Below are 15,560 nucleotides of genomic sequence, written 5' to 3' on the forward strand. Positions count from 1 at the left end.
CTGGTAAAAAAAAAAAAAGAAAAAAAAAAGATTTCTGCTCATTTAAATCTTTTTTTTTTTTTTTTTAAATCTTCGCCCAATCTGGACTTATTGATGTTGAGGGGAATGCTCTACAAATATGGTAATATTTTCTGTTTCAGAACTAAGAACACTACAATAGACTTAAGCTCATTTTGGGTATTAAAAAACATTTTGTGGGTCCACACAGAATCATTCATTATCGAACTTAACCTGGAAAACTGGCAATTTTCGCTGCAGTTCCTCGGCTGACCAGTAGGAGCGCTGTCGTTTAAATATATCATAGAAGAAGAAAGTCATGGCGGCTGACAGTTTGTAATGAGCCAACAAAAACAGACAAGATTCTTCCAAGTTGGATCTTCAACGTTTAAACCAGGACCAGGGATAAAAACTCAGACGGCAAAATGCAGATAACTTTGAAAACCTTACAACAGCAGACCTTCAAAATCGACATCGATGAAGAGGAGACGGTGAGAGTTGAAACCATGCATTTGTGCTGGGGGTGGAGTGGGAGTTGGGTATGTCCTGGAACGGAGGGCTGTAGTTTTTGAACATGTACAATTATACGACAAATAGATAGGTCTACGTAAACACTATAAATATATTAAAGATGGACTCTCACTTCGGGTTAATACGACTCGTGTTTGACGCGGGGGTTGAGACAGATTAGGGTTTTTTATTAAATACTGGACAGGAAAGTAGTTTGAATTGTCAGTATTTAGCCGTAGCCCACTTATGGTTTCAGATTGGTGAGGGGGGGCAAAGTAGCATACCGCTGATAAGCGTTTAGTGTTTGAGAAATAGTAGGTTAAGTTGTGAGAAATGAGTACAGTTAATTTTCTGTGAAATTAAATACAGTAAGCACCACAATGATGAACGTAGCAGTTAGTTGTTATTATTATTAATGTAACGTTATCGTTACTGATATAGTTTAGCTAACCTGTAACGTTAAATAACGGCAGTGCAAACTTATGACCGTTAGTCACGTTGCAAAACGGCACCAACTGTTTTATTTGGTGAAAAAATATGTGACGTTAACTTTATCAGACTGAAGCTTAATGGCTACTCTACATTTTAATAAGACTTTACATTATGCTTACGAAAGGCAGTTTTAACTTTAATGTTATTTCTGATTAGCTCGCATATATTAGCCAAGTAAGCTAGCAATAACTGTACAGACAGCGTTGTTGCCGTTAACTGTCATCGTGTTGAAGCACTCATGAAAACTAACGTTAAGTTTCATAAACCTATGTTTAGATATAAAACTGACGCGGTTTTCTGCGGTAGTTCACCTGAAGGAGTCAACAGTATTATGTCTGTTAAACTCCAGTTTTATGAAACACACTTTGGACTTTATTTTAAACTCGTGCTTTAGTTAGGGTTGTGTGAAATGGTGGCGGGAATCCAATTGTAATGTTTCACAAGGATCCAAAAGTGTCATGTTTTTGTCGACAGGTGAAGACATTAAAGGAGAGGATTGAACAGGAGAAAGGGAAGGACCATTTTTCAGTGGGTGGGCTGAAGCTGATATATGCTGGTATGTTACAGACTGTTTTAACCCCTCTTAAAGGAATACTTCACACACACAATTACCATCATTTATGTTATGTTGAATTCACAAAGGAAGTAAAGGAAGACCAACAGCAAAACTATGTCAAAACATCTTCGTACAAACTCTCAAACAGTTTGTGCAGTATAATCCAAGTCCCATGTATCTAGTGCATGCTAAGTGCTAAACAGCATCTTGCATCGCCTTGCCTTCAGCCTTTTCTGACCAGGACTGAAAGTTAACTTATCTAATGCCTCGAGTTTGACATTAAGGCCATCGCCATCTTGCATTTTCTTAATTTTTAATAAGCCAGAAGTGATGTTCTTTGGATGAGAAGATGGAGCTGTGGAGGAGCAAGGGGTGTATCTGATTCAAAGCCCTGAAACCCTAAGCTGATGGTCAGCCGTCGATCAAAGTTTGGCCGTGGGTGAGCATCTGCCGCCCTCGTCAGTGCGGTATGTCCCACACCGTTGGCATCAGCACAGCAGAGCCCGTATGCAAACAAAAACACTCTGGCTGGCAGTTTAGCTGAGCACACGAGAAGAGAAACGGAAATGAGGAATGTAAACAAAGAGCTAAAGTCAAGAGAGTGAGGTCGAAACAAACTTGTTATATGAGGTAATATAGAGTTTCTTTAGCCATTGAGTTCTTAAGCAAAAACATTTCGTGCTGGTTTGTGTTCATTGGCGCGCAGTAAATATGCTATGTTCTTTCAACACTAGATTGTTTTAACACATAACTAGCATGACGATCTTCCAGTTTTCCTTTCTGAATGACAGTTACAGACAACCACTGTCTGCTGGTATGAAGGGGTACGTCTTCTCACGCAGGCGCAGAACATACCGCTTGTTGGCCATCAGTTTGGTGTGTTCATGTTAGGGCTGGGTGGTATGACAATATTTTCGTATCATGTTTTTTTTTTAGCCGCTGCTAGTTGCATATAGTAGAATCACTGTTCTTTTTGTTATGAGTTCTTCTTGGTCATCGTGTTCTTCAGCAACGTGTACAGTTGCTTCGCTTTCAGGACTCTCTCCAGCAGCCATTCTCACCTCTAAACTTTTCTCTATGCCCTCACTCTAGCTGGCTCTAGCCCACCTGTGGTGTGCAGTGGTGAAATGGGTCCCCGCTGAAATACTTTCCCGCCCCGCACGTTGTTTGGGCTATTCACCGGTATTGCGGTATATGAAAAATTCATATCATAACGAAAATAAGGACCGGTTTTCAGTACGAACTGGTATACTGTGCAGCCCTAGTTTATGTCCAACTTTTTTTGCAGAGACATGGCAATGGGGGCAACACAACAGCGGGCTCTCATCGCTGCAAGTTCTCTGACGTCAGTTTGGTGTGTCTGGGCCTTCGCAGACTGAAGCGATGCGTCACATGCAGCATGTCACTCAAGCAAAGCATATGACTGGATAAATGAGACTTGGATTATACTGCACAAGTTGTGTGAGAGTTTGTAAACAGATATTTTGAAATAGGCTAGTTTTGCTGTTGTTAAATGTGGACCCCAACCTGTCAGTAAATTAAGATGTTCACTGTTTTCCATGGAGGCATAGAGAAAAACAAAGTGTTCTTTGCAGATTCAAGGCATGAATAACTGATATATAAATAATCATTTTGTGGGTGAAGTATCCCTTTAAATACTCGCACTTCTTGATAAGTACTTCTCACTGTCTGTATTATCATTTGATCGATGGTTAACTGGAATACAAAACACATCTAGAAATCCTCCCAAAATGCTGCATTGTTTTATTGTCTTAATTTATTGTGTGCTGCAATCCATATTATACTGTTTTTATCAAATAATCATCAGTAATGTGGATATAATGATTAAGTGGGTGAGCCTGAAGTGGGCCTACATTGGGTGCATCACAGTTTTCCTTTAATGGTTTACTGTAATGTAACGTATCCTCTTGCATGTTGTATACCATACATGGAGTGGGGAGCGATACTGTAAGCAGTGTGAGAAAATGTTGTCAGTGTTCTCTTCATGATCCAGCATGAAAAGTTCAAATGCAGTTTGTTTTTGCAGGTTGTTCTACTCTTGTGTTTACAGATAAAACTGATGTAAACAACAAGCCTTAAAGAGGATCAGAAAAACCTTTAGTTTAAGTGTTTGCTGTTGTTGTCTGTTGACTGACTTGTACGTAAATGTACACACACACGCTTTGCTCTACTTTTTTGAATAAGTGTATCATGTCCATGACATTTTCGACCCTCTGTAATATTGCACAGATATAAAAATGCAGCACTGTAGAGCTGGTTTTAATCTCCTGTTGCCAGTATTGCAAAGCCTATAGCAAGAAACTGTCAGACTAATGAAAATGTTAGCCAGATAACTGCAAAAACCAAAGCTTGGTTAAGCAAGTGTTTCATGATATGACATGCGTGACATTTGTTTAAACAAGCATTGCTGTTATCTGTCTTTTGAAAGATAGATAAATCTTTGGGAACATGGGGAAAACTGGGTAGTAATTAAGATTTTTGTCAGACTCAAAAAAAATTCCTGATTACACCACTGTACTTTGTCTTTTCAAACAATCAAACACGACAAACGCCCAGGGAGACTGAATACATTTTATAGGCACTGTGTATATTTAAGCTTATTGTAGCAATTTAGACAGTGGAGTTTTGTGTGACCTACTTAGACACAATTAAAAACAATATAACAAAAAGAACCAGATGTGGTGACAAAAGCAGGCGATTTATCCCCTCAAAAGCTCTCTGTTCAGTGATAAAATATGATACCATCTATTGTTACATCCCTGCGTGTTGTTTCAGAGTTCACGTCAGGTGAAGCCGAAAGCATTGTGACTCATTTTTCTGCTTCTTCACAGGTAAAGTCCTCAGCGATGACACAGCGCTCAAAGAATACAAAATCAATGAGAAGAACTTTGTGGTCGTCATGGTGACAAAGGTTTGTGAATGAGAAATTGTCTCAGTAAATGGTAGGTTTTGTTTGTGAAAACAGATTTTATGATTTTGTTCTCTTCTTTGTAGAACAGTAAGCCCATGAATGTTATGAATATGAGCCGACACTGAGCTATAATGAGGCTCTGTAACCTTCTCTTTCCACCGCCAACCACTTATGTGTGTCTGTGGGTGCTGCAGAACAGGCTCTCATGGTGCACTCAAACATGTAGCTCAGAGTGTGATCATTGCTGACTTGGAGTGGGGTCAGTATTGTCAATGCCTGGCTCTGGTTTACTCCTATATATTCCAGTGCATTGCAGAAAGAAGATAAGATTATCTCTAGAGATTGTCTTGTGCCAAGCGTGTTGAACTCCTAACATGACTTATTGCTGGATTCTGTATAAGATGGTCTGTTGTTGTCTTAATACTGTATTTCATAACTATTTTTCATGCTGGAGATAGAGAGAAGCTGTGTTTATCCTGCTTAAACCTTCCTACTGAAACACTTCCTGTAAAGTATAATACAGTAATGCTACAGGACAGTGTAGAGAAGGATGATTAGGTTATATTTTCTTAATGCAGGGGTCACATACTGAAATAACATCACTAATTTTAATGAGGGCTTGATTTTACATTGGAAGAAATATTGATGGTGGTCTGTATCTGTTAACACATTATTTAAAGCCGGGGATTTAAGGGCAAAAAAGCGTGGTTTCAGCATCCCTAATTAGGAGGAAACTCAAATTGCTAAGTAGAGTATGGAGGAAAGATCAAGCTGGCTATAGCTTCGGAATTCAAGTCTATCATGGCCTTTATTGGTGTAATTTAGGACAACCAAGAAGATTTTATTCAAGCAGACACCTCAAGATAAAATGCAAGAAGAGTGAGGTAACATTTTTTTTATATTTTAACCACTGTCTCGCAGCCTAAAACAGCCTCAGCCGCCCCACAGCCCTCACCTGCCACTTCAGCTCCCGCAGCACCTCCCGCTTCATCGTCTAGCTCTGAGAACACATCAGAGCGCGCCTCCACAGACGAGAAACCAGAGGAAAGAAGGTCTTCGACCGCTGAACCGGCTACCACCCCTGTCGGGTAAAGATGGGTAGATGTTTGTCTTAAACTATCTGGTCTCAGCGCGTCTTCTTTTGAGAGGTGACGCGCAGATCACGTCTCACCCAAGGTCTGTTTTCTCTCGCAGAAGCTCCGAGGCTTCAACAAACACAAACCTGATTGATGAGGCAGTTTCGAATCTAGGTAAGGCTGCATTTGTAAACATCATTTGTCGGTCATTATTGTTTGGCATTTTGGATCTGATGGAAATGTAATTATGAAGCTGATGTCACAAATACCGCACCATTTGTTAGACAAAAATGACTTTTTGCCTCAGTGCCTTGAAGCTGTCTTGTGTGTTATACATGTTAGGCTTGGGCAGGTTCATACCTTCCTGAAATTTTACCAGGATATAAGGTATATAATGGTATTAGTGTGTAGCACAATCCATATCATGCTGACATAGATGTATCTTAACCAATAAGCAGCTCAGCGAAAACATAATCCCACAGTTCCTCATGGTCACACAAAGCAGATCCTGCAGGACTTAATTATTATGACTTATGTGGTCATTGATATGAATTTTTAGTGTTTAATGCAGATTGTTTATCTTTGTGTATACTAACTCCTAAAATGCTCTTCCACTGTGTATTAAAGTTGTGCTCAATTGATATGTTGTTAGTTAATTATGCTGTCTTAATATTAAATTATAGTTTTTTGTGACCATAAAAACATAAGTAGCATGTCCTCTGTTTGACATGATATTTAATGTGTCATTCATTTCTAAGTGCCATGTGACTGAGTGTTTAAACATTAATCATTTGAACATATATTAATGTCTACTTTCATGGTGGCCTTGACAGTTTGACACCCATGTTTTAAACTAAATGACTAATGCACATTTTTACACTTAACACTTAAACAGAGTTTGACATTAATTTGAAAATATTGGGTTATTAACAATTAAAAGTGTCTCGGCTTGAGTTCTTAATTTCCTGAAATGGCTCTGCGATGCTCTCAACAAAACTATGACTATAACTGCGAAGCTCTTTAGTCCCACTACTGATCTGTTTTCGTGTTTGTGTTCTTTACCTTTAGTGACAGGCGCATCGTATGACGCCATGGTGAACGAGATGATGCTCATGGGCTACGAGAGAGAGCAGGTGGTAGCGGCTCTCAGAGCGAGCTTCAACAACCCAGATAGAGCCGTGGAGTACCTGCTCACAGTAAGGACAAACTTAAGTCTGTGGCTGTAGTGTCCTAGAGCAAATTGCTGGATTGGTACGTAACATATGACAGGTTAGACCTCTGTGTGGTTTGGGCCAATTACAGCTTAGTGTCCCCGCTCAGGTCAGAATCAGGATGTGTTAATATGCAGGTTTTAGTTTACTTGCCAGTGACATTTATGACGTAGTTATATGAATCTTCCACCCATGACCACTTCTCAAAAACCTTTGAGTTGCCTCCTGAATAATCAGAATCCTAAAATGTGTACATGACATGATGTAACCCACAAGCTTTAACTGAAGAGGACTACAAGTAATCCCGACTCACCCACGTGACACCCATATGCTGTGTTTATTATATGTGATTCTTTCCCTAATTAATTGTTGTATTTCATGACTTTTCTTTCAGGGTATTCCCGGCAGAGATCCGGGCCACGCACCAGGACCTGATGCGGCGGTGCCCCCAGCGAGTGTTTCTGCTGCGCCCATAGGCGGTATTAGCCTCCCCGCCAACACTGGCTCTTCACCAACTGCTGGGGGAGGTAAGTGTCCCATACTGTTCTGCATATTCCAGCAGACTCTGAGCAAATGTTTCTTTTATCATCCGTCTGTGTCTGTCTTCTCGTTGCTTAAACCAACATTTTCTCCTTTCAGGCAATCCCCTGAGTTTCCTAAGAAACCAGCCCCAGTTCCATGTGATGAGACAGCTGATCCAGCAGAACGCCGCCCTCCTTCCTGCCCTGCTGCAGGAGATTGGCAGGGAGAACCCCGAGCTGCTGCAGGTGAGGGCGGAAGACCTTGACACAGTTCTGGTTAAATGAGTTCACGGTTGTAAGCGGTGGAGTCACAGTTCAGTTAAAGGGGCACTCCACTGATATTTTACATTAAGTTCAGTTCAAACGTCAGGAGTGCTGCTCAGTCTTTGAAAAGAGTTGTGTAATGTCCTCTCTGGCTCTGGAGGGAGCTATCCCAGGGTTGTAAAAATATTATCTCAGGTTGGACTTTGGACTGTAAAGTTTTAACATGACTACATCACAAACTGGAGATGTGAGTCTGACTCATATTAGAGACTTAATGTCTGTCTCTTTGGAAGTCCCCCAAATTTATTTAAAAAAACAAATGTTTAAATAGCAAGTATTATTTTTAGTTTTTTAATAATTCTTATCTTCAGTTCAGAGTTATAAACACCAACATTCAATGAAGTTCCTGTGCCTCCACAGTCTACACCTAAACGCTTCATTTCCCACTTTAGGAGATCAGCAGCCACCAAGAGCAGTTCATCCAGATGCTGAATGAACCCAATCCAGAGGCGGGGCCAGCGGGGCCGGCAGGGTCGGCAGGTGATACACCCGGCGGGAGTCACATGAGCTACATCCAGGTCACGCCACTGGAGAAGGAGGCCATTGAGAGGGTGAGGAGGAGCACGACACTCGCTAACCTTTTCCTCTCAGTCCAAAGTTCAGTACTGCTTTACTATAAGTGCTGGAATGTAATGCACAACCCTGATGATGTTTTCAAAACCATCACTTTAATTTTTATATTTCACCAAGTGCTAAACATGAGGAACAAATTATAATTTGCTTATTTAAAGTATTGTTTGGCTAATTTGCAACTCTTGTTTCTAATTGCAGCTAAAAGCTTTAGGATTTCCAGAGGGACTCGTTATACAAGCCTACTTTGCTTGTGAGAAGAACGAGAATCTGGCCGCCAACTTCCTTTTACAACAGAACTTTGAGGATGATTAAATCATCAGTTTGACTTATTTCTTCCTCTACTTTTTGATTGCTACATATGTGTGTACAACAAGCCTTTTACATTTCCAAAAACAAAGTTTTATTCACCACTTCCACATTCACCTTTTGTTAATAACACTGGATCGTTATCAGCTGGTGTACAAGGACAGGTTTTTGTTTATCAGTTCGAAATGGAGGAACAATTAAAGTACAGTAACTTTGCATCAGAAATCACCTGTGTGCTATTGATCTTTTTTTTTTTTTTTTTTAAATACTTTAGTTAATCAATATTGTTTGCAGTATGTGTCACATTAAAGGTGAGGTTCAGGGTCAGTATTCACGCACTCTTAATCTTCTGTTTTTGAAGTTGACCAGTAAAAGATTTGAAAAATTAAAGTTGTGCACAAAAAACATGTATGGCACTAGTTATTTTTCTATTTAACATCCATATCTGCATGTTAATCAACAGGGAATGTGGGCAGGAGCTGTTGTAATGTTATCTGAACTGCAAGGCATCATATGTGAAGGCATTGTAACATGTATATAGTTTACATACATGTGTTAGGGTTTAGTGACAATGTCATTTTTACAGAAAAATAAAAGTTTTCGAAATAAATGAAAGCCGTGCCTATTCTGCTGTGTTTATATGGAGTGTCAAGTACTCAAAGGTAACACTTTCTGTAAAATAAATAATGTTTACAGTTCTTTATTAAATTATCAATTGATCCTGGTCCCAAATTATTGGTTGGTTTTTGCATCTTTTTTTTTTCTCTCTAGTAATTCTGTCCTCCAGACCGAAGTTATAGTTCCATAAAAATCAAACTAAGTTGTGAAAAAACAATTTAGATAAATTAAATAAAAACAAAAAATAGACTTATGTAAAAAAAATTAAAAACAATTAAATTATTTTGTGCACTTACAAACTAAAATAAAAGTATGTACAGAAAATATCTTTAATTTTAGTTAGTCCATACAGTCAAATATGTTGGTACAAGCATGAGGAGGCATTGGTGCATGTTTATTAAGACTGGGATGTACATGACATGACAAACACCCCAAGTGTTGTGTTTGTATTGTTATACCTATTCTAAACTTCTTAAATCTGGCCCCTGGCAAATAAATACTGAAACTAATAATAAAAAAAAGTGAAACTTATACTGGAAAATAACAAACTGAACTGAACTGAAAATAAAAATTAGTTAAAATAGAAATCTGTTGTAATCTATAGGGCAAAAAAAAAAATAATGCTCTAAATTAAGAGCAGGATCAATTCATAATGTCATACATACATGTAATTAACTAACAGGACTTAACAGAGAATAATTTGTCTTCATGTGAGCATCAGTGTCCTGCACACCTGTTAGCTTTATTAAAATTAATTTTGAAAGGCCTAAAAGTCACTTCCCATAATGCTCTGCTCAGGAGTAAAAGTTGAATGACAAAGGCCTTGAGTGTGCTTGAAACTGAATTGACCTATAGGGGGCAACATAGACCACAACATGTTTCCAAAAGTCAACCGTAAGCTCAGTTTGCCAGCCTGAAGATGTGTGACCTGTATACCTGTATGTTTTTTTTTATCTTTTATTGTGTATAAAGTAAATGTAGTGACAAATAAAGAAGCAGACCCAGCTGAAATACATATTTTAAGACCTTATGGCCCTTTTATGAATAGAATGCGTCATATAAAACGGGCAACAACAAGCTGATATGTTGTTGAAACCATTTGTTACATTAAATAGATTGTAATTCTTTGCGTTAGTTGCCTGTTAGTACTAGTTATTATATGATATTGCAGCATTGTGCATCAGAATTGTGGATCATTTGGAGATCATGCGCTCATAGTTCTTACTTTAAATCAATTTAAAAGTTGTATTACTTACGAAAAAGAAGTGTCATCTTATTTTTACATGTTTCACTTTCCATAGAACTGACTTATATTTTTATGATTTTTGAGCAGAAATACATTAAACATACATTAAAGCATATGCATTTATTACAGTGTTAACATGAGCTTTACAAGGGGTTCCTATTAGTTTCATGTAAGTCATTGACACTGAGCCTACAGCAGGATTTCATGAATGTACTTTAAATTTTAAACTCATGTAACTGTCATGTAGCTGGATACATTACATGCATGACGCAGAGTCAGACACTATCTCACTGCAACATCTTTATGGGTTTTATTCATATGGTGCACCTGAAAGCGTCAGCTCCAGCACAGAGTGGCGGTCAGATTTGGTGTCACCCTTGAATGTCAGCCAGTAACTGGGTTGTCCTCCCCATTCTTCCCACTGACAGATGGAAAGAGAACCCCATGGAAACAGGACATTGTAGGAGTGTACCTTTTTTGAGGATCTTTTTAACAGCAACATTGTGTTAGCACGCCTGCAGCCATCTCGCTATTATCGTTGGGGGGGGGGTATTGTGTGTGAGCTGACTGTTAGCTATCGCTGCCATTTAAACGTGCGTCTCCATTACACTTCCAGGAGGATCTGTGTTGTCTTGTTTTCTATGAGATAATGATGGTGAAGAGTATAAAGGTCACTGTCTTATTTCAAATACATTTTTATTTTATTATAGTGTAAAATACAAAACAATAACAAAGCATTTTATTTACAAATGTACAAAATTCAAGATTATATTACATATTTTTTGGCTATAAACAAAAAAATCTTTGTTCAGAGTTACTCATTCAATACAAAAATATGAATGTCTCATATAAATTATTGCACTTTGCAGCTGCAGTGCATTGAAGATTGCCATCACCATTTATAAGTGAAGTGTTCACCTGATTTAAGTCAGATTGTGGAAGAGAGGTTTCCGAGAAACACACAAACAACCGTATGGCACTTTTTCATAGTTTTCACCCTTTTGTATATTTTCCTTTATCTTTGGTACCTTTTCTTTGATTAAAAAAAAGCCTTCTTCAGAGTCACTGAGCACCATTCTGTATAAATTAACATTGTACCTGAAATTAATGGCATTGCAGGTGAAATGTGTATATAAATATAGATGTATTTATTAATACAGTATTTGGACAGTGTGTTGATAACAGAGCCTACATTGGCATGTTGCTGGTTTAAGGCCTCTGGAGATGTTTGTCTGTTGCTCCTGGTTTCCCTGACAAAAATACATTTCCAGTTAAAAAGTCGTTGGCACCTGGTCCTCCAAGTTTTGTCGGTTAAATAAGACAAATTCCAGTTTGGTCCCTTTCATAAAAGTTTACAACCCTGACTGAGAGGTCCTTTCAAGTCGCCTGCACGACGTGCGAAGACGGGATCAGTCTTGAGAAGAAATTCTAGGCTCTTGAAGGAGTAATGCTGTTTTTGCCGTGAACACCACAGCTTGTCTTGTCGCTTGACAACGGCTTGAAGGCAAATTATGGTTTTTCAAAAGAGTAGGTCACAAGTTTGTTCAGAGTTCTTGCTAACATATGTTCTTTTTTATGGAGCCTTCATCCATCGGCAAGTCTCATAAGTGTCTCTTCATATGGAGAGCAAGGTGGTCTGACCTTGAGAAGGCCCGGTCACATTTCTGACACTGAAACGGCCGGTGGCCTGTGTGTTTCCTGTAGTGCCGTGTGAGCTCGTCCGAACGTGCAAACTTCCAACCGCAGCCCTCCCAGTCGCAGTGGTAAGGCTTCTCCCCTTTGATGAAAACACAATACACACACATGGGGCAGTTAGTGCTGGCCCTGAGGTTAAACTGGTCCAACCTTCCCCGCCTCGAGGAGAAAAGAGGTCAGTCCTGTCCTACAGCTAGTGTATAAAGGCCACGCTAATGAGCCTGGAGTTTGTGTTTGAGCAGGGATCAGTATCAACCTGTTTCACTGCACCTGCCAAACAAGTCCCCTTCCCCATCCCCCACCCACCTAACCCCCATTCATGAGTCAATAACTCGCTGTGAAGTGCTTGTTTTGATGGTAATTAGCTCATGACAATAAAAACGGAACAAAACAACTGCATTAAACACCAACTAAAAAACAGAAACATACTTCTTCTACCTGCAACATTCAATCAGATATGAAAGACTTTAAGGAACATCTAACACGGAGTTACATACCTGTGTGCGTGCGGTGATGCGCTTTGAGGTGGGAGCTCTTTGTGTAAGTTTTCCCACAGCCAACGTAGTCACACGTGTGTGTGGCAACCCTCTTCCTCGGCCAGGAGCGCCGACCACGCTTAGGCTTTGGTTCCTCCGGCAAGCAGTCCCCACTGGAGATCATGAGGGGATCTGTGGGGGTCAAAAGATCAGGGTCATCATCATGTACAGAGAAAAGCTTCAGTGTGTACATGTAACAGATATAAAAGGTCACAGGTTGTCATGTTTGGCTCACAAGAGAGCAGTTAGTTGCTTCAGATGCACAGCAGAATGTCATAAACTTTCAACTTTAAGATGCAAAAACCTTCAGCCTTCCTCTTAAAAACAGCCAATTTTAAAGAGCTTAAAAGAAAACTGTGTATTTTGTTAAACCGCTGGTAATGTCATCTTGTTTTTTGGCTGGTTTAAAGAACTCCATGATGAAAAGAGGTTTTGTTGTACAAGGCCATGTAGGTTTCAGTCCTTTTGAACTGCTGCTTTTCGGGATATAATTAAAGCCCTTAAGGTTGTATAAGATGTATTTAAATAGACTCCATGGACTTTATATTCCTGTTGTCTAATCTGTTCTGTTAGTCTGTGTGTTCTCTCCACATTTAAGCATTCAGTAGCTTCAAGAGATTACAAGAAAGGATATAAAGAAGGTTGGAATAATAAGGATTGTGTTCTGACCTTGGTACTGCATGGAGGATGGCTGAGGGTAGGAGGTGTAGCCCTGCGGGGAGCTATGGTGATATCCCTGGGGAGGTAGAGGGATCTGAGAGTGGGGATGTCCCAGAACCTGGTGCTCCCGGCTCAGAGGATGGTCTGGGGAGAGGGAAGAGGATGAGGATAGCCTGCCGCCTGTCATGGGTCTCCCTCCGCCGGGGAAGCCGTGCAGCTCTAACTGGCACGGGCGCTGCTGCTGGCTCCCTCGGCCCTGGGAGTTCACCCCAGCCAGGTGTAGGTCCATGGGCTGCGAGATGGTGCAGTTACTGGGGTTCTCCTGCTTTATCCTGTGGCACGGAAAGGACGGAGAGGCGCGCGAAGCAGTCGGGTCCGACACGGCCGTAACGCAGGCCTTGCTCACGTTCACGGCTTGGCTGTATTCTCCCATGTCCATAGTTGTCTTTACCACGAATTTGCCGTGGAGGCTGGTGGGGTGGAGGTACGCCGGGTCCAACTCGGGTCTCATGAGCTCTGCCACGAAGCCTCCAGAAGGGGAGACGTCACTGATGTCTGGGATGGTGTAGAGCAGCTCGCTGGCGGTGCCCTGAGGGGAGGGGAGAGGGTAAGACGAGGAGAAAGAGTTGGGGGAAGGAGACAGGGTCTGGGCAGAGCTGCATGCCATGGCCTCCTCCTGCTGTTGCTGCTGCTGCTGCTGCTGTTGCTGCAGAATGGAGTTTGAGAGAATAAAGTCGTAGTCCAAGTCCAGGTCAGGCTCAGTGTCTTTCTTGGACATGCTAGGGCTTGTTGTGCTGGTGGCAGTGGGATGGTCTGGGTCAGGACAGCTGCTTCCGGTTGGCACGCTGGGTTTCTTAAGAAGGGACAACTCCTCCTTCCATCTCTAGAGGAAAGTTACAGAAGCATTAATGACTGCGCTGCTACAAGCTGTTTGTGTCATGCTGCTGTTTATAACACACAGAGAGCAGCCAAAAAAAAATCACACTTGTCCTGTCCTACTTAGAAATCACTGTTTGTTTTTAATATATAACAGCATAAGATTCAAGTATAAGTCACAGCTTGAAGGGGGAAAGAAGTGGGATCTGTAATGGAGGGTGATTATTATGACAGCTCAGCTACAGAGCTCAGTCTGGTGCAGCAAGTGTCCTTGGCACAGAGTACTTCCTAGAATACAGATTATTCTCACTGGCAAATTGCATTGGAAAGCAGCAGTGGTGGCAAAGGTAAGCAGCAGAGGACTGTGTGAAGCCCACTGGACAGCTGATTCTGACTAAAAACAATAATCACATCTGGGTGTTTTCTAGGAAAGGGTGCAGTACCCCATGTGCGCTTTCACGGTCTGAAAACCTGCTGGAGTAGCCTGTGTAAACTGGTGCACGCCCCAGCAGAGCGTGGTGTCAAGCCCTGCCTGTGCCCATAATAACATGGGAGCGACACAAAACAACTACACTGTAAATAAAGCCGCACAGGCTACATATTTCCCCCTCACAGACCCGTTGATGCTCACGGCTATTTGGCGTGTGATAATATAAGAAAGTGACCACGGGCTACTCACTAGATTGGCACTTCCTATGGATTTACTCTTGACAGTGGGGCCGCTGGCGAACGTGGATATGGATGGCAGAAGCGTCCCACCTAAAGCCATCTCGACGTCATTTGGAGGCTGCCTGAAATTAAAGAGAAAATATGGTAAATCCTTGCGGAGTGATCCAGGGAGCGCAGTCTGCTGTAGTCCATAAGTAGATGCGCATCAGTGAGAAAATAAAAAATAAAAGTTTCCACACCTCATCAATGAGAATCTGGATGTGGAGTCCTGTCGGCTGCTCTTCGCTGTGACTGCACTGCCTTCACTATCCCTGGGTTGAAAGTTTCTGCTCCGCGTCGCGCGTTATACCGTATCCCAGTACATGCTGCCGCGGATGGGCGCGCCGGGTACGAGCAGCCACTGTGGATTCAACTTTTCAAAAGCTAAAGCGATTTTTGATTTTGTACGGGAAGACAGAGGGGCGACGGACGGGGGAACCCCTCGCGCCTGTTGCCATGCAGGGACCGGCAGCCTGAACTGAGACAACCGCGTGAGTGTTAGCCTTAAATTACCGGAGCTGCTGGACACGCCTTCGTTGCTTGGCAACAAGTGCGGAAAAAAAACATTAGCCGCGCGAAGGAGGGAGGGAGCACGTGGGGGAGGCTGGGGCGAGGGGGGGAGGAAAGAGAGGGAGAAAGAGAGAGGTTTGTTTGTATTCATAGCAACCGTACTGCTGTTATCCCTGAGAAATGTGTGTGTGAAGCAGCGCATCTTGTCAGTCT

The 15,560-nt window shown here is 41.3% G+C and overlaps 2 protein-coding genes across 3 annotated transcripts; one reads left to right on the plus strand and one right to left on the minus strand.

Moving 5' to 3' along the window:
• The first annotated feature begins 293 nt into the window (after positions 1-293).
• rad23b (RAD23 homolog B, nucleotide excision repair protein) lies at positions 294-9,209 on the plus strand. 2 transcript variants are annotated; one of them, XM_050053545.1, is made up of 10 exons: positions 294-488; positions 1,474-1,555; positions 4,408-4,487; positions 5,409-5,575; positions 5,682-5,737; positions 6,632-6,759; positions 7,169-7,301; positions 7,414-7,541; positions 8,012-8,170; positions 8,391-9,209. In XM_050053545.1, the coding sequence occupies exons 1-10, from the start codon at positions 423-425 to the stop codon at positions 8,502-8,504; spliced, it is 1,113 nt and encodes a 370-aa protein (XP_049909502.1). In that variant the 5' UTR covers positions 294-422; the 3' UTR covers positions 8,505-9,209. The 2 variants fall into 2 exon arrangements, with proteins under 2 accessions (XP_049909502.1, XP_049909503.1); XM_050053546.1 differs by having other exon boundaries at positions 5,685-5,737.
• A 1,228-nt stretch (positions 9,210-10,437) lies between these two features.
• On the minus strand, positions 10,438-15,074 carry klf4 (Kruppel-like factor 4). The gene is made up of 5 exons (XM_050053736.1): positions 15,038-15,074; positions 14,809-14,920; positions 13,263-14,136; positions 12,555-12,725; positions 10,438-12,139 (listed from the first exon to the last, which is right to left on the minus strand). Exons 1-5 carry the CDS (start codon positions 15,040-15,042, stop codon positions 11,964-11,966), a joined length of 1,338 nt encoding a protein of 445 aa, XP_049909693.1. The 5' UTR covers positions 15,043-15,074; the 3' UTR covers positions 10,438-11,963.
• Between the last annotated feature and the right edge of the window lie 486 nt (positions 15,075-15,560).

Source organism: Epinephelus moara, chromosome 9, assembly GCF_006386435.1.
Source record: "Epinephelus moara isolate mb chromosome 9, YSFRI_EMoa_1.0, whole genome shotgun sequence".
NCBI classification, from domain to species: domain Eukaryota; kingdom Metazoa; phylum Chordata; class Actinopteri; order Perciformes; family Serranidae; genus Epinephelus; species Epinephelus moara.

What these genes read in the sequence shown, in the direction of transcription:
- rad23b (XM_050053545.1), top strand. Translation starts at nt 423, where the DNA reads ATGCAGATAACTTTGAAAACCTTACAACAGCAGACCTTCAAAATCGAC. An exon ending in TGAGGCAGTTTCGAATCTAG is followed by an intron (nt 5,738 to 6,631) that starts GTAAGGCTGCAT and finishes CTTTACCTTTAG; the next exon opens with TGACAGGCGCATCGTATGAC. An exon ending in AGAAGGAGGCCATTGAGAGG is followed by an intron (nt 8,171 to 8,390) that starts GTGAGGAGGAGC and finishes TTCTAATTGCAG; the next exon opens with CTAAAAGCTTTAGGATTTCC.
- klf4 (XM_050053736.1), bottom strand. An exon ending in ATCCTCCATGCAGTACCAAG is followed by an intron (nt 12,726 to 13,262) that starts GTCAGAACACAA and finishes TGACCCCCACAG; the next exon opens with ATCCCCTCATGATCTCCAGT. An exon ending in GCATCACCGCACGCACACAG is followed by an intron (nt 12,140 to 12,554) that starts GTATGTAACTCC and finishes TTTTCATCAAAG; the next exon opens with GGGAGAAGCCTTACCACTGC.